The 20,420-nt window shown below is 22.7% G+C and overlaps 1 protein-coding gene across 3 annotated transcripts; it reads right to left on the bottom strand.

Annotated features, from left to right (window-relative positions):
- Positions 1 to 131: 131 nt before the first annotated feature.
- Positions 132 to 19,670, bottom strand: LOC113558943 (high affinity copper uptake protein 1). 3 transcript variants are annotated; one of them, XM_026964536.1, is made up of 6 exons: positions 19,466 to 19,670; positions 4,603 to 4,752; positions 4,397 to 4,530; positions 4,232 to 4,321; positions 2,115 to 2,147; positions 132 to 681 (listed from the first exon to the last, which is right to left on the bottom strand). In XM_026964536.1, the coding sequence occupies exons 2-6, from the start codon at positions 4,741 to 4,743 to the stop codon at positions 480 to 482; spliced, it is 600 nt and encodes a 199-aa protein (XP_026820337.1). In that variant the 5' UTR covers positions 4,744 to 4,752; positions 19,466 to 19,670; the 3' UTR covers positions 132 to 479. The 3 variants fall into 3 exon arrangements, with proteins under 3 accessions (XP_026820337.1, XP_026820342.1, XP_026820348.1); XM_026964541.1 differs by lacking the exon at positions 19,466 to 19,670 and adding an exon at positions 5,058 to 5,101 and having other exon boundaries at positions 480 to 681; XM_026964547.1 differs by lacking the exon at positions 2,115 to 2,147 and having other exon boundaries at positions 480 to 681.
- Between the last annotated feature and the right edge of the window lie 750 nt (positions 19,671 to 20,420).

Below are 20,420 nucleotides of genomic sequence, written 5' to 3'. Positions count from 1 at the left end.
TAAGGATAAAAGAGGAAAAAGAAAAAGATTTAATTTATTAAAACTCTACATTTTTAAATTTAAATAATGCATTTTGAATAATTAGATAATGTAATGGGTGAATGGAGAAATCAAGTTACACAATATATTAAACATAAAGATTTAATCAAATCATAAAATACAAAAATTGATTTAATAGTACATGATAAAAGTATACATTTGTTTTTAATAAATTCAAATAAGGCATCTTGGAATTTTCGATAATATATTGTTATAAGGCCATATATCATCCAGAAAATCATCAAATGACAAAGTATAATTTATAAAATTGACCTGAAAATCAGGGTATCTACCTAGTATATTGCTTAGTTAAACCAGTGAATACAATGATCGATGAAAGCATTTCTAAGCTAGTATGCCATATAAAATATATTTGTGGATTATAATATTGTATACATTTTATAGTAAATAAGAACATAGTTAATTATGAAACGATTATTTTAGTGGCAATGTTCTGTGACATCGACAACAACTGATTTTTTCCATCCAAATAAGAAGTAACCCAAAGTAGCACCAAATAGAACAGCTAAGCATAACCAAACATTGTATGTCATAAAAATTAACATCAATAAATAACTGATAGATATTTGAAGTATGTGCAGGAATGTTTGAAGTAAATGTGTTACACTGAACATAGTGGGCCTGTAAAAGAAAAAACATATGATTAATAAATAATTTCAATATATAACTTTGGTATGTGATTACATAATATTTTAAAATTTAAAATATTCTAAATTAATAATTATACTAGCGTCATGCAGGTTAAAAACAAAAACTGTATACTTCAACATTTTTCTACTGCAAACAATAAATAAATAACTAGTTAATAGCTATATAGGATGACATACTAAGCACCCGTAATGCTATTCATTCCATTAATAATGGTGAATTTATTCATTCCATATTATTGAAATCTTAAGTTTTTGGAATTTTTAAGTAAGTACACTCAAGGATTATACTATCATTTTTTTTTTCAAATTATTGTGTCTCTCATATATTTCAAGCCTATAATACCAAATACAAATGCTAAGTTAAAAAATACAAAAACCACTTGTTTAAATTTAGATTTAAATAGATTAACATTTTCAAAATAGCTATCTGCTAATAATTTATGCGAAAAAGGTAATTCTATGTTCTATTCAAGTTATATGAAGAAACTTTCAAATATCAAAATATTTGAAAATTGGAGTCATAAATAGCTATAAGTTCCTTGAAAATTTTAAGTCAGAATTTATATAAATTGTTTATATAAGAAAAAAATAGAGAGAGCATACTCAGTTAATCATCCTGTATTCCTATTTAATAAATTATGATAGATTTAAAATAAATGAAAAATCAACAATCAACAAGACTGTAACATAAAAAAATAAAAAATAATTATTATTATTACAACACCCCAACAAAATAGATTAAATCTAATCTATTCTGTGATACCACCTAGTAAATTTGTGTTTAAATCTATTAAATAAGTTAAATATATTTAAATATGTATACTTAAAAAAATATTTAAAGACATTTATATTTAATTTTTGCATTGTTAATAATAACTGGTTTGAGAGATTCTTAAAAAAATTTGAACTATCTTAATAATTTAATACTTTTAAAAAAAAGCAAATTGCATTATTAAAATAACAAAATAGTACCATAGATTAAATCAAAAAGTTTTCTCAACAGTGTAATCCCTTTATTCTCAAAGTAGTTCAAAAGGGGTACACAAAAATACATTTTTGAGACCTATTAAGGGTTACTTAAAATGTATAGTTTTAATCTTAAATATAAATATAGTAACAAAATCTATGCAATATACAATCTATTTTTTTTATAAGTATTAAATAATAAATATAATTTTATTAAGGTACATGCGAGATATTTCAAAATATTTTTCCATAACACAATGCATGCATGCAATTTATTTATTAATTATTAAATTCAACTTTATTACAAAATAAATAGTTAATGTTTGAAAAGCAATATACTCAAGATCAATGGTTAATTACACAAAACATTTCTAAAGGTTTGTAAATAAATAATTTTCACATGCAGTTAAAAGGTTAATTCAAACTCATTACACTTACAGGGGTTGTTTAAAAAGCACCTTTCCAACCATTCTGAAATAAAATTAGTATTTTAATTTAATTCTAACCACAAATAATGTCAGAATGAATAAATAAAAAATATTTTATTAATGAAACCAAATATAATATTATATAGAATTAAAATGTCCCGACAATTATATTAAAACAAATTCAATTATATTTAATGTCTAAAGAATGTTTGTGTAACAAAAATTATTATCAGATATGTATTAATATATAAATGCATTTCAAATAAAATTAAAATTAAATCATCTGAATCAACTTTATGATAGTAAATTATTAAAAAATGATTCTTTTAATATAATTGAAAACCTTCAACATTTATAATCAATCCAATTGTTTGGCTTTTAATATAAAAAAAAAGTAAAAACATGTTTTTTCAAAACCCTTTTTTTGTGGATATTTACAAATCTAAATCAAATTAATAAATAGAAGTTATCCAATTGCAAAACAACAATTTTCTTAAAACAGATATGCAAGAAAGTAATAAATTTATAACTTACAAATATTTTATTCAAGTCTTTCTTAAATATATTTTAAAGGTATAAGAAGTTTTGCTAAAAAATGTTAAGTATTTTTGTAGGTACCACTTGTATTTTATGAGCCAATATTTTTAGTTGTTAAAATCAAAAAATATAAATATTGCCCACAATTAAATAATGAACACTTGAATACAATTTTATGAATATCAAAATTCAACATCTAATATGAAAGTAGATAAAGCTCAAAAATAATACATAACCATATAGAAAGAATACCGACCATTGGTTAAAATGATAAATAAACATTTTAAAATAAAACACATAACTTTTTTATATACCCATTTAATCTGAAATTGAATTCTGCTCATAATGATGTTAAAAGATTAAATAATTCTACTTAATGCAGTCATTCTTATTATATTTTTTTTTTTTGTTTTTATTGCAATTTAAAATTATTTTTAACAGTAAATGTCTTTAATAAATGTTAGCAATCAAATTTGTAAAATACAATTTGTTTTTGTGTAGATAGTTAATTAAATATTATATTATAGTATAGGTTAACTTATAAGCTTTTAGTGTAAGTACATTACATAAATGTATTAATGTAAGTATATTGTTATTAGTGATGGGCAACGATATTGATAATTCAATACAATATCAATATCATAACACATTTTCGACACTAATATCGTTCTATAATTGTATGATATATTATGATATTAAAATTAATATTTTTTTTTTAGAAATACATTTTATTTTTAGATTCTAAGCTTTAGTACATAGTATTGTGTGTGTGGTATAATAAACCATTAACGAATAACTAATAATTAATAATATTTGTCAGCTGATAAAGTTTGTAAACATGTGCCCGAGAAATGTAAATTATTATATTACTTATATTATTTTGGTGTATAAACTTCAAATACTAAATCTTATTAATAAATTTATAAAAATATAATTCGATACAATATTGGGAAAATCGGAACAATATCAATACACAATATTATATCGTTTCCCAACACTAATTGTTATATTAACTTATTACATAACTTTAAATGCCCTTATGCATTATGTACCTTTGATTTAGAAAACAAAAATGCATAATAGTCAATAGTTTAATCAATATATATAATTTAATATTTTTCAAAAATTCATCATCATAAAAATATATGTTGTTCTACTATATAATTCAAAAATAATAATTAGTTTACAGTTTTCAATTTATTTTATTTTAAAATTAAATACCAACACCATAGGTATAAACAATATTAATAGCTATCTATTTTAACTAATTAATATTAACATGTATTAGATAAATATTGATTTAATTTTTTCAATAATGGTTTTAGTTTTTAAGTAATAATAATTATGTTAATTAATTGTTTTACTTGTTCTTGAAAGTTGAAATATGTTTTAGTAAAAACTTAAAATAAAATAATAAAAATTACTAAAATATATATATTTTGTATTATTATTTAATATTATATTATATTATTTTTTAATATATTTTATATTAATACTTTTAAACTAACTATATTTAATATGATTTATTTTTAAAAATGTATAGGTTATTACCAATAACTATATATAAATGTATAAAATGAAAATACTTACTGTGAAACCGGGTCATTAGGTCCTTTTTCTAATGGAATTTGTACTGATCTATACTGTATAGCATTATAAGATTTCCAAAATAAATATTCTCTAAAATATAAAAAGGTATAATAAGCTATATAAGTATATAAGTATACTATTTTAAATTAACAAATAACTAATTACCTGAAATATTTTAAACCTTCATATAGTGTTGCCATTAAAAAAATTCCAATCATTGAATATACTAAACCACTAGTTGTAGAAAATGTCCACCAATCAAACAGTACAGTTTCACTAGTACCAAAATGGAATGACATCTAAAAAATAAAAAATACCACACAAATTGCTTAAATGGATGATTATTACTTAGATCATTTCATGTAACTTACAGACATCATATGATGCATCATATGTTGCCCACTGCTTATTGGTACATCAGTACCAGAACAGCAGGAATCACCACTTTCGGTAGTTTGTTCATTATGATCATGATTTGCCATCGCATGGTGATTGTGATGTTCTTCACTCATATTATACAACTGAAATGAAAAACAAATTTTCTAAATAAATTAAATTACTTTATATGTATAATAGTAAAAATAAAAATAAATATGTTGTCTTATAAATAAAGCAAATATTAAAAATATTATTTGAAACTTGAATGCACACATGCATGCATTATATGCATATAAGTAGTTATTAACTAAATCATTATCAGTTTTAATTGATTAGATAAAATAACGTTTTTAATTATTTCAAAACTTGTAAAATATAACAGAATTAAAATAAATGGTTATTGTAATTTTAAAATATTATTATACTTATTTTAAATATTTATAATTACATTTTTTATTATAAACTAAAACTATATAAATAATTATAAAAACTATTACAGCTAAAATAATAAATACTAAAACAATTTTTATAATTCATAACTACTTATGTTTTTATTATTATCTATATTGACTATTTTCTAGGAATTGCGTAACAGGAAACCACACTACCATTAACCACAAACTTAAATTTAATATTATTTCAACAAGTATCATTAAAACAAGTTGATATTATAAATAATGAAGTGTTAATATCCTTGTTTTTTTTGTTTTTACAAAAAATATGCTATGATATCTTTAGTAAAATAAAAAAATAATAATAATTAGAATTCGACATTTTAAAGTAATACAACTACAAATGATTATCAGTCAATTATTACAATTTCAATTCTTTACACTGAATTTTTGAAAAATTATCTAGTTAACTATTTTATCCTTTGTATAAACACTCAACTATGTATAAGATTAATAAAAAAAAAAATAGAAGTATATAAAGTTAAGATAATAATAATGAAGTACAGTTTTAAATTTCTCATAAAATTGTATTGCAGTTTTTAATTTTTAATACTTGAAAAAAAAAGATATTCTACTTTCAAAAATAAAATTACAATTATAAATAGTCTAAAACATAATAAGAATCAAAAATTATACTTTATTATAAAGTATTATTATAAGTAATTAAAATTATAAGACTTAATTTATGTCTATATATATATATTATAAATTATCTATAATTAATTAATGTAGAATATTAAATACATCACCTTGTAAACATAAGTGCTGAATGCTGATTTTAAAATGAGTATGTTAATACTTCTATAAATGTATATGACATGTATAAGTATATATATATAAGAATAGTTTAAAATATTATATATTTAAGTTTAAATTATTAAATAATAATATGTAGCATCTTCCGTGAGGATTTACCTATTGCAATATCTCCTGACATAATAGAGATATCACAATTATGTTTTTTTTTTAAAGACTCACAGAGACAAGGACTATAAATATTTTATATTTTAATTTATTTTATTATTTAGATAAAAAAAGTTTTTTTATTTAATTATTTAAAAAAAAAATCGAAGAAAGCCATTTTGTAGAGTTTATTTTTCTGAAAATGTTGACGTTTTAACATTTTATTTTATTTTATTTTATTGAGATTTTTAATATTTTTTTTAGTTTTGAGAATATTTTTATATTATTATACTGGCACTAGCCCGCAGGCCACATGTTTGATAACACTGATATTTATTATATTAAATAATTCTACAAAAACTAGAAAAAATATTAAATATCATGAGATTAATGAAAATAAAATGTAAATACATTACAATTACAATTTCCGCTCAGAACCTAAAATGTAAAATGAAATGTTACATGCTACTTAATACTTTCTTTGATGTACCGGAAACTAAACCATGTATGTTTTTAAAATGAAGATTACAGAAATAATTATCAACGAGAATTCTATTGTAACGTATAATTAAATCTTCGTTTAACACGCGCGACCTTAAGAAAAAACCATTTCATTAGAAAAAAATTGTAACCTAATTTTTCAGGTTTATTTTTATTTTGAATGGTAATTATTAATTAGTATTTAAAATACTCATCATTTTCTGTATGCAATCTAAGGAATGTACAGACGACTATAATACGTCGTCTGTTGTGTCGTGTTTAAAACTTGAACTTGGCCCAACTCTAGGGTTTCCTGCAGGTAAGTGGTAAATCAAGATTCATGATGGTTAGTGAATAATACCACCATGATTACAACAGTCAATAAATAGTAAATATGATATGAGCCACACGATTCAACAGACGACGTTAAGGTACCATAGAAACTGTATACTGTAATTATTAAAAAAAAAAAATGTATCTAGCCCAAAAACATGTATAATATATTAAAAGAATTTTAGTTTATACTGTAGATTAAATAGCTTTAACTGACATTTCTTTCAAATTGTATTTTGCTTACATTTATATAGCACAACTATTGAGAAAATAACAAGATTTTTACATTAAATGTAAATTCCATGCAACTTCATTTTAACACTCTAAAAAAACAGTATTTAAGTGAAACAAATTTTTAATGATTTTATGCTTGGGTCAACTACAATTTTCGCTATTACTATAAAATTATAATATAATTGGTTAAAAAAAAATACTAGTAAAATATATAAATAGCTATAGTGAAATCTAAAAATCAACATCTTGAAATTTGTCAATAGGTAGTTAATGTGTTGTGATTTAATAATTTAATAAATAAAACATACAAAAACTTTTGGAGGTTTTAAGTATAAGTGGCGTGAATACCATAAATAAATATGTTTATACATATGTTATTTTTTCAATTTAAATAAAAATAACCTGTGTAATAAGCAAATTTATGCGTAACAAAATAAAATATATCTGATGTGTTTATTTACTTAAATAATGTGGTACTTGAATAGGCAGATTATTAAAAGTGTGTTTTAATATAATGATTGCAGACTATTTATCTAGGATCATATTCACTTGAACTGTCTCGATATATTTAAGACGATATGAAAATATGTAAACATCTACTTTAAGGTTATTTTAAATTTAAATTAAAATACATTAATATTCAATAGATCCTATAATACATAAAAAAAAAAATCGTGAGGATCGTTCTTCGAAATTTGATCAAAAAGCGGGTCATTTGACATAACACTAACAATAGATATAAAACATTAATTCATTATTTTTTTTAAAAATATTGTAACAGAAAATGGAAATGAAAAAATAAGTTAAAACAATCAGAAAACTTATAACTTTTGAGGGTATCTTCTCTTTAAATAATTCATGTATATGGAAAAACTTATTTTTTTTATCAAATATGACGTAGTGGAGCTGTATTTAAATTCTAAGTTACCTAGTTTATATTTTAATTTATTTTTATTGTTGCGTAAGTATTATTTTAATTCAGTAATTTGTTCCGTGTTTTGTATCGCATACAAATATAGTGTTATTAGTTATCTCCTATCACTTAACTAATAAGTCAATACTACGAAGACTAGAATAAGGAGACCAAATTCCGCTTTTGATAACGTCACGAAATGAGTAGCACGATTTAACGGCCATAGGTGGCGCTCTGTGAGCTAGGGTTGCTATACTTTGATCCGCATAGTATAAGGATTATTCATGTTTTTTTGTAAAATATATTCATTATTTCAAACCATGACACATAATAAATTGTATAGCTCGTAAAATTACGCATTCATATATGTTCATATTGTATATATTTCATTAACATTTTTTTATTATTATATAAACAATCCTATTATTATCACAGAATAATAATTCTGTGTTATTATAGTAGTCAATCCTTTATCATCGTTTATCACTATCGATATTGTTCACTAACAGATTAACACCTTGTACCCTGTGCGCTGCAGTGCATTATTTAAATACTTAGAAGTCTATGTAGTAGTCTATACTCAATAATTTCTTACGGATGTCGGTAACTGAATAATAGGGCTAATACTTACTTCTACGAGTTCTACGCAGAGTACACATGAAATATACTCACATGCACATGTATGAATGAGTAATTTTACGAGCTATACAATTTATTATGTGTCATGGTTCGAAATAATGCATATATTTTACAAAAGACGCAAAAAACATTAATAATCACTATACTACGCGGATTAAAGTAGCAAGCCTAGCTTACGCCACGCCGCCGGTACTTGGAGAAAAAAAGCCCCGTACCAACTAAATACATTATTCGTTATTTTATTATGATTTACATAATTAAATATAATCATTACATTATTTACATTTATCTATGTAACACTTCTTTAACATATCAAAAAGTATAACCGCAATTTGCATTGAACATTGTCGATAATTGACATTTGTACCTACATAATTAAAAAAATGTTCAATGGTAAAAATTTAAAATAATTAAAAAGTTTAAAATAATTGTCATTTGTATATAATTTAAAAAAATTAAAAAAATTAAATTTTTATCCTCAATTTTTTTTTAAAAAATCATGTAGGAACAAATGACAATTTAATTATTGACAATGTTGCAGCTATACCTATAGATATGTTGAAGTGTTAAAGAATAAAAGAAGTTACATAGTTAAATGTAAAAATGTAATGATTATATTTAATTATGTAAATCATAATAAAATAACGATTAATGTATTTAGTTGGTACGGGGCTTTTTTCCCTAGATTCGCGCCACCTATAGCCATTAAATCGTGCGACTCGTTTCGGGACGTTATTAGAAGCGGAGTTTAGTCTCCTTATTCTAGTCTTCATGCACAGAATTATTCTGTGCTTCATGGTCAATAAAGATTCTATAAATATTCTATATTATCTGTGGTCAATACACCGACGTATTGAAGAATGATATGAATATATTAATATATATATTGTTCAATGTTCATGATAAAAATAACTTTAAATATTCTAAACATTTTATTGTGTATAGAAAATCAGTGACGTCATAGAGGGATATGACTATATGAATGTCATATGGATACTTCCCTTCCCTAATGAACATTTTTTATAACTGACACATACCCCATACTATATTATTAAAATATAATACTAATATCATAATTTAGTGAGATAATTAAAAAAAAACCAATTCTTATGTTGTCAGATAAGTTATTAATAAATAATAGTAACTACTATCTAAGATACATAAAATTACTACACAAGTCTCAATAAAAGCTATTTTCGATACAAAAATAAAGATGACATAGTGTTTTTATTTTGTAAATTATATACTAATATTATACATTCATATGTATTATTACATAGGTATCCTTTATAGATGATAGCAGTAAATTACAAAATAATTACCTTTTGACAACTATAATATTAAATTTGTATTTAATCATGCTTTCGCAATCGGAGTTATTGACTATATTGTATAATTTTAAAAATGTAATTGAATGTTTAAATATGGGTGAAAAGGTGCATTTAAAGAACATCAGATAAATCTGATAAACGCATGCAATGTATTGGGAAGTAATTAGAATACGCTATACAAAAACAAAACATTTGGGGTAATGTCTAATATTCGTGTACAAAAATGAATTATGTCATTATTTTCAACAAAGAAAGCATTGGATTTCTACTTTAAACGCCCAAAGTACCATTTAGATAAAATTTGATAGATACCACTAATACCTGTAACCCGATGTCTATAACATTTAAAGGTGGATATTTAAATATATTTTCTGCTCAAAAAAGTTTCGTCAAATACGAAAAAAAAATCTACAACATTGTACAACCATTAATCACAATTTGTTCAAAATCTAAAAATAACATTATACATTCTAAGGAGATCAAACATCTTAAATTATAAAAGGAAAAAATAATGAATACATATAGTCTATTTAGCTACCATAGTCCTTAAAATATAGAAACTGCGAAAATACTTCAGGTGAATTCGTTTACTATATAAATAATTATATAATTTAATTAGTAAGTACTATGTATATAAGTATATTCCAATATATATTTAACCCACTTATAAAAACCTGCATTGAATGTAGTTTTAAAAAAAAAACAAGACATTTTATTACAAGGTTACTTATATTCATTATCGTGTTAAATAAATATAGGTATACGAAATATTTAAATATATCACACATTTATCATTATAATTTCTACAAGCACTTCAGTAAATCGAAATTTGTTCACAAAGGAGCACAGCACACAACATAAGAATTATTACATACACATTAATTTACCAACCTAATAATTTCACGTTTGATGTTTAATTTACATATAATAATTGTATTTTTTGCGTGGTAAAGATTATAAAAGTATCAAAAATGAAATATAAAAATAATTATTTTTTAAATATTAAAATTTCTAAGGGATATTTTTGTTAAAACACGCCTATAATCACTTCAACACGCTAATATGAAAGTTACAAGACTTTAATTTTTTTAGAAACACTAAACAAAAATTTCATCAACGTCTTTAGTTTAGAGTAACACACCATATACACACAAAAAAAATTCGAAAATATAATTTAAAGATATAGGTAAATTATTGTGTAAAGCAAGCAACTTTACACATACAGCTCATACAAGATAGGCTTAAATTCCCTACAACTCATTACACAACTAGAAAAGTTAACATAAACTATTTTTCTTAGAATTACGCATTCTTTAAAATTAAATAAAATATTAATATTTTTTTTTTTTTTTGTATCTTATGCTCCTCTTGTAAGTACCTGTATTTTATTAAGCTTATGAGTCATTAATACTAGAAAAATGGTCATAAATAAAAAAATATGCTAGATATTTCAACATAAAACGCAATGAAAAAATATTATGTTATTACGTCAAATTGCCTATAGTGAAAGCAACATAAAGTGCGTTGATTAAAATGTGGACAAAGAGTGTGTGGTAATAGAGCAATGGGAAATCGACATGAGCTAGTATATAATTTAATAATATCTAGCATTCTACATTATAAATAGTCAAAGTATTTTTTAATCTTTTAAATTATAATTTTGTACACAGTATAACTATATAAGCTTAAAATTAGTTAAAATATTTTGAAAATGTAATTGTGTAATATAACATTATAGTTTAAGTAAAAGTGGAACATTTCAAGTTTTTACGATTAATATTTTTAAAAGAAAAGAAAATAACAAATTGTTTAAAGAGTAAAGTTTAAAATAAATATTCAATATCATCAAAATGTATAAATTTTAAACTTTCATAAACATGTTATCTGGCTTTACACTAGTTTTAATTGTTATTCTAGTAAATAGAGGCAGTTAGTATTACATTTTTAAGCCTTATTATTAAAATTAAAATGTGGGAAAGTAGGTAACCGCCAAATTGTACAGTTATTAGGAATCGAGTATATTTCATCATTGAGTAGGTCACTGTAATGGATTGAATGTAGTGTTAAATTTGAATTCAATGATAAATAACGGCATAATTATATGATATACGAACAATGATTCTGAACGGAGACGGTCCATCAGCTTATTATCATATAAATAATAAATATTATAAATATATTGTTATTAATTATTAAATAATTCATTTTACTATTATAACAATACTGTTATTAAGCTTTAAATAGGCAATCGCATAAAATTAATATAAATAAATGTTTTAAAAATGTTATTATTGTCTATATAAAATATAATTATATACATAAAAGTTTCAAATCCCTACAAAACTGTTTTCGAATTGCAAAAATCAGTATATACGGTTATTTAGAATTTGTCGAAAATTGGTTTTCTATAAATAACAATATAACCTACATTACCTGGTAATATACATGTATCATGTATACCGATGACAAATATATTACAGTTTAAAAAACAAAATTTTAAGCCAAACAACTAATAAAATTATTTTATATTTTTACTTTTCTTATTGCATATATTTTATAACTTTTAAACATTAATTCCTGTTTGTTTGGTATATAAATATAACACAAGATAGTAAAATTAAAGTTAAAATGTTTTAATTTCAGTGCATAAATATTAAATATATAATAATTACATCGTATGACTATCCCTACTAAATTAAGTAAATAGAAATGTTTTCTAAAATTATTGTTAAACACTTATAAAAGGCATTTACTTTTTGTAATATTTTTAAGTACTTCATGTGTTTTAACAAAATTATCTAATATTGAGTACATGTTTATGCGTTACTATATATGACATAATCATATTCACAAATGAAAATATACCAGAAATGTATTTAAATTGAAAATATTTGATTCAATAATTGAACATCAAATGAACAATACTACAATTCTAAACTTAATAAAATAGTTGAATTTTATACTTAATAATAGTATTTATTTCCATTATTGAATAATTTAAAACACTTATGATAGATTTTTTTGAAAATATTAATTAAATTATTTATTTTTAGAAAAATCAAAAATTAAGTTTGCCCCAGCGATCGACGATTATTCATTTCATCCTAAATATTACACTAAATTGCATTGTGCTTTGTGCAGTTAATTAATACCAGTTATTATACTCGTATTATTTAGGGATTGAAAAAAAAATTGAGGAGTAAATATATATATATGTGTTTCGAAAGCGTCAAAAATGATATACATTTTATAGCCATTACATAATTTTAAGTGTTAGTAATGCGACCAGCAACACCATTAATCTAATAGTTAAGATATTTAATACATAATTATACTTAATGGTTCTTAATAAAGGAAATTGTTAAATACATAATTTGTTATTTATATAGGATAATAACATGAAATGCGTAAAACTTCAGGAGGAGAGAATATAGTTCAAAGAAAATATTAAGAAACATACTGTCATAATGTAATAAATATATCTTATAATTAATAACTTAATAATTAGTTTTTGAAATTATTATAAAAAATAACTATTACCGTAACTAAATAAAAAATAAAAATACGCCTAGGTTATAGTAATATGAAATATTTGTGAAGGTAACTATGGCTATTTTTGAATTATCTATTTCAAAAAAAAAAAAAATAATAAAAAAATAATAACAATATTCGATTTCTTGAATTTATTTTTTATTAATTCAGTAAAAACTTGTTATTATCATTCTGCGTTTAAGATTTTAAATTCTGAGCGGAGTGATGATTGTTTTGGTTTAATTATATGTGTTGTGTTGTATCTATACAACTTTAAATTGTAGAAAAATAAAACTTCGATATTAAACAGTATCTGAAATCAACTAGATCTATAAATAGTTGATACTATGGGCCATTAGGTGATAAAGCTTCACAGGCCGAGGATAAAAAATAAAATATGAATAGAGTATTAAAAAAAAAAATCTAAAACAAAAAAAAAAATTGAGGAAAACAGATTATGAAAAACCAGTTTTTGATGAAACAGATATTGTTTATATGTTTTAATTTAAAACTGAAGATATCTATAATAAACTAAAGCCCAAGAGAACATGTACCTGGGTGACGACCAAAATATTTCCCAACACTCCAAATTTACTACTCGACACTTGTGCACCAACCCCAATTTCATATACCTATATAACGTTGGCGTCGGATAACATCGTTTGCTACCATCAGTTTATACATGCGAGAAACGAGTGCGTTCTTTCGTTGGCCAAAATACTGACTTATTTGGACCTAAGGGCATACACACGAGTGATATTTCACGTAAGATATTTTTATCGTCTACTCTTTTTAAATTTGAAAATTTAAAACAAAATTATCCATACGTTAATACTTAATATTAATACAAATTTAAAAAAATTTAGCGAATGCTAATTAACTTGAAACATTTCACAGTGATTTAAATAATAATTTTCCATACAGAAAAACAGAATGAGATTTAAAATATTCGGACGAATTTCAAGCTATTTGTTGCTTACATATTGATAATAATATTTATAGCATCAGCGATTTGAAAATATTAAAAATACATAGTTCAAATTTCGACAAAACTATTAATTTAAATAATAAATAATAATTTTAGTTATTTGGTTATAATTCTAAAAATATTATTCATAAAGATACATTTTTCGAGACTACTTATATTATTTACATGATGCAATAAAAATCTAAATATATTAAGATTATTTTTTTAGCTATTTTTACCACAAATACATTTACACCGTTTATGCTATGTCAGATTTGACTTAGAAAATAATTAAAGTTATTAAATAATAATTTATTACTTCATAGTATATTTGATTTTGCCAAAAATTAGTTCCAACTAATATTATAACAAAATAATATCAATATAAATGTATGGTATAATATTCTTAGAAATATAGGGTGATAGACATATTCCCGATCAGTCGTTATCCCGTATTCGTATGCAATGAATTACTATAGAATTATCCATACAATAACCTACTCAACAACGAGGTAATTTGATACCTACAGTGCACAGAGTCAGTAACCAGATTTTTTTCATTTATACTAATAACAATTTGTTTTAAATTAATTCTTCGAGTACTCAAACTATCAAACATTCGTATTCGTTTAATTTCAATTATTAAACCATAATTAACATACATTAAATAAAGAAGAGTTAAATTGATATATAATTAAAGCAATGAAATAATATGAACTGTTAAGGCAAACTATAAAGATATAAAGATTACACTAAAACCGTTATATTTCGTTCAAATATTTAATTTTGTCTAAAATTGAAGTTAATAAGAAAAAAAGTTGGATTTTTAAATAGTAGATTTTTTTGGTTACAGTATGAACTACGTACATAAGTAAACTAATATTAAATGTTCAATCCTTAGTTACAAAAATTGAATATTTTAAACTTCAAAATTATATTCTGTTGTAAATTTTCGTGATTTTTATGAATTTAATCAAATTTAAATTTCATATACTTAAAATCTTAATTATTTCTTTTCTTTTTCCATTAATTAAGAAAAATACTGGACATTTTATACTTTTGAGACCTCAAACTACCAACAAGATTTACTTTCCGAAAGACACATTGTAAGATCAATAACTACGCCACTCCATTCAAAATGTAAGATTTTGTCTTTTGTATTTTTGTAATAAATACGAATTTTAATAACCATTGTTTACAATTAATTATAACTGTAAACAATAATAAAAATATTAGATTTTTTTGTTTACGTTTAAGCTGAATTGTAAATATATATTATATATGTTCAAATATTTCTAGCTAATAATATAAAATGTATAAATTAGATTACATTGTTGTATTGTGCAATAAATTGTACTAATTAAGAATATTGTTAAAATAATATTATATATTTATTAAATTATAACTATTTTAATAATATAAAATATTAATGTATCTTTTTTATTTTTAAAAAGCTATGATAACAACTTACAAAAAATATAATATTTTCAAGTTTTTTGATCTAGCAAAAAAAAAAAATTATACAAAATCACATCAGTGTATTATTAATATATTTGTCGCATTCCGCTTAGACTTTTAAATTAAATTTCGAAAGAATAGTCTTGTTGTTATAGTTGGTTTTTTTTTAAGTAAGTTATATAACTCATATGTCATATTATGCTACTCATAAAGTAGTAAATATATTTTATACATCGAAATACTCCAAAAAATAGTCTATTAAAAAATGGAAATAAAAAATTCTTAGCTGTAATAATTGAAAATTTATAATTTTTTTGTAACAAAATAGTTTGCAAATTTTCGTAATTTTGACAAATGTCATGAACATCTAAACTTCAAATGCTTATAAAAAACCTATTAGTATGTATTTTTAAATTGCAAAAAAAAAAACTTATAAAGAACCTTATATTAAATTTTCAAGTTTTTTGTTGGACCGTAAATTATTATTTTTATCGACATTGATTTGAAATAACTATTTTAATATGATGTCACACAGTTATTAAGATTTTAAGACCACACCTAAATTTAATACATAGAATCCGGAATCAATTTATATCAATTTCAATAAGTTGAAAGTCTTTTTATGAATAAAATAAATAAAAGTTTCCTCGAGTAACTTTTAAAATTCCATATAACAGATTTTCGATTTTACTCACAAACGGAAAACCCAAAAACACAACATTATTAAATTATACCCCTCACGTACAAAAAAATGTTATGTAAATTATTTTATTTTACACATCATATAATTTCCATGACAACCAAGTCAATATATGAATAAATTATTATTATTACTTAAATATTTCAAATTACAGAATCTATAATATCTGCCATCTGATATTTCATTAAAAGATGCAAAGGAGGCTACTATCAAATTAAGATCACCTCCAATGGTGTCGGTGTATGGTGTATTCATATAATATTAATTATTATATTACACAACTAAGAAATCGGCAAAATTTAATGAATGATTTCATGAACCCAGAATTTATTTCTGATGAATTTAGTAACATTGAAATTCTGTCATAATAGACACAAATTTAAAATTATTAGCAAGGGAAATATTATGTTTATTACTGAAATCATTACTTTTAGTATAAATAAAAGCACGCGTGATCATTGAAGAGGAGAAATTAAAAGTAAACATTTTAAACACGTTTTTTTTCAATTTCTTTTGATAAAAATTTTGTTTCTAAAGTAAAATTTAAAATTTAGTAAATATGGTTTATTTAAATTATTTTTACAGACTTAATAAAGTAAATTAATCATATAAATCGCTTTGTGTTTAATAATAGTCTTGAGATAAGAGTGATAACTGATAACTCAGATAGATAAATATACAACTTTTTAACTAATTCTATTTAAAAAAAAACATACACATTATTGTAAATTCCTAACCTTGGCGTCCATAGAATCAAAATTATGATAACCTGGTACAGTAGTAATCATTGTCCTCGGGTATTAAAATTAAATATTTTATGAATTATTAAATATAAAATGATTAGAATGTATAAGTGATTTTGACAAATTTTTTCAAAGTTCTAACATGGATATTTTTAATAACTATAAAAACAGCTTATGAAAAACTTTATACTACAGTTTCAATATTTTTATTTTATCAGTAAAAATCAAAATTTTTTTAAAAATTTAATACATATATATATATATTAAAAATGCAGGAAAAGCAAAATACTAACTAGATTCAATCTACTACCAAAAACTAACCTCAACATTCAAATATTTTTCTGCTCCAAATAGTGATGACAGATACTAATAGCAACTATTCTATTGACCATAATATATTGCTTTAGCAACAAATATAAAATTTGGTAGATGTTGAATAGTACAATGTTAGGTAATTAATAATTATTTCTTATAAAATTACTCATTAGGTATAGTATAAAACAATTTAAAAAAAAATTTTATGCCTATAATGAGTCATTTAATAATTAATTAGCTGATTCTATCCTACTAGTCCTTTGTAACAAACAATAAAAAATTGTTTTTTGTGAGCTAACAAATTCCTATACAATTCCCTCTTAAAATGCAAAATTTAAAAGATATTTATTAGAATATGTATTTAATTTCAGAATTTTTATTGCAATAGACTTAGCAGGCTAAACAGTAGATCACTTATACATACATAAATATTGTCCTTTATTAATAATTAATATAAACGATTATTAATTAAATAAACAATTTAAAATACCTATAAATAACACAGAAAAGCAGTAACATTTTGATAATTATTTCATGTTCAGTAATTGATAATATGTGTAGAAAATTCAGTATTTACAGATATTCATTTTGGAGTTCGGTATAAACATAATCAATTTTGTTGAAAACTTGGTTTGTCGCGGAACATTAAAATTTTTCCAAATTATTTTTCTTTCCACAATCATATTTAAAAATACGGGAACATTTTTACTTTTGATTCCCAGAATATCAACTACAGATTAAATTTTCATAAAGTATCCACCTTAGAAATAAAAGTTCCAATATTTTTTCTATTAGTGTCAAACAAATTTCTTTTAAATCAACAGACAAATCATTATTAGACAACAACTAAAAATGAACAAACAAATTTACAATATATAATATGTAACCCTCTGATTGAATATTTGTGATATATTGATGTATTTTGTGGTACTAACTACCAAGTGGATAAGGTGGGGATGATTTTTATCCAGTGTTTTATATTCTTCAATTAAGTTCAGCCGTATGTTTATGGTAGATGGATCCTCAGAAATATCCTCAGCATCACATATTATTAAGAAAACAGGCATCACTGACAAAAACATAAATTACCAAATACATTCCACACTTTTTAGTCTAATATTGTTATCATCAGACATCAATATTGTTTATTTTATTTATAAATTAACTAGGTTTAAGTGGTATAACAATTCACAATAATAATTTAGGTAAAATAATTCTATGCAAAATAATATTAAATAATATAGTATCTAATTTATGATTATTGGTTATAATATAAATAAATAAAAATTTAGGTCAAAACCTATTGATCATTACAAAAAAAAAAAAATCACCTTTTGATCAGATAATTAATTAGACACACCCTCGAGTGTTTTATGTTTAATATACTGTCATAAAAATGTATACAAAACATACAAAAAAAATTATATCATACATAATTTTTAATACCATTTTATAAAAATAATAGGGACCTATTGTATTTTATCATTAGAGGTAAATATTACACTGTATAGACGACACAATCATACATAATTTTTATTTCATAGGATCCTACATTGCTGTGATTTAGAATTATTTCATTAATATTATTTTTTTTCTGCCAATATCAATAATATTATACCTGTATAAATAAAGCTCTAAGACTAAAATCGATAATTAATACAGTTAATAATCCTAAAAATATACAATCTATACATTTAAACCAATTGTACTATTGTATTGTTATTTAGTTTTATCATTAAATTACAATCAATGAGAGATAATTCTAAGTTCAACCATTAAAATAGAATCCACAAAAATCATAACAGATAAGACAATATATTTAATGTTAATAATAAATATTAAAAAAAAATATCTTACCTAACTAATAAAATCTGTTGAATCAGTGTTGATTGATAAACGATACTTTTACCAGTCTAAATAGTGGAGTGTAGACAAATGAAAGTCAATAGGTAACTATGAAAATAACCTTCAATGAGAAGATATATTCCTGGCCCTCATTCTTCGACACAGCAGCTGCAGCGCAAATTGCTATATCGAAATTAGAATACTTCTTGTCCACTTTCTAATATTTTTCCTTCGACAACTACAGATAACCCCTATCAGTTTCCATGAATAAAATGGAATCAAAAGTTTGATAACAATAATGGGACAAATGTTTCGTGGAACAAAAGGTAGTAGTAGTAGTAGTGGTACAATTTAAGACAAAAGTAAAATAATAACTATACTTTACAACTATTATATTTCATATATGTATATATCTGTGGGTACTAAAAAAGTAAAAACATAACATTACACAAACAATTGAAAATATGTAAAATTTAGTAAATTGCATTTAGTTAATTATTATTATAGATCAATTTTTTTAAGCTAATTATATTTGTTAAAAGGTTGGTGTCAAGACAAAGTCAATAGGAGTTTTGCATTTTTATGTTATTACCACATAATAAATTAAATATATATTGTTGCAGTTATTTTTTAAATATTTTGGTTTTTTTTATTCTTATCAAGAGAATGGTGTATTTGATATCAGCACAGAATATGTATCATCCACATGGTACACATGTTGAATGTCGATTTTGTAAACTTGTTGTCAATTGTTGACTAGACTACACTGCAAGTTGTTCTACTTATATTATAATAACTAATAACTGAAATTGTCATTAAATGAATAATTGTCTTTATGTAATTTGGAAGCTGGTTTTCTCATTTAATAATTTCATTGTCCTTACTCATTAACCATTTCATAGTCTGTGGCGTCATTTGTGGGATATAAACCATAAGGGTGTGCAAATTCTGAAATGTATCCCATGAA

The sequence above is a fragment of the Rhopalosiphum maidis genome, chromosome 4 (genome assembly GCF_003676215.2).
Source record: "Rhopalosiphum maidis isolate BTI-1 chromosome 4, ASM367621v3, whole genome shotgun sequence".
NCBI classification, from domain to species: Eukaryota; Metazoa; Arthropoda; class Insecta; order Hemiptera; family Aphididae; genus Rhopalosiphum; species Rhopalosiphum maidis.
This window is presented reverse-complemented; position numbering and strand designations above follow the sequence as displayed.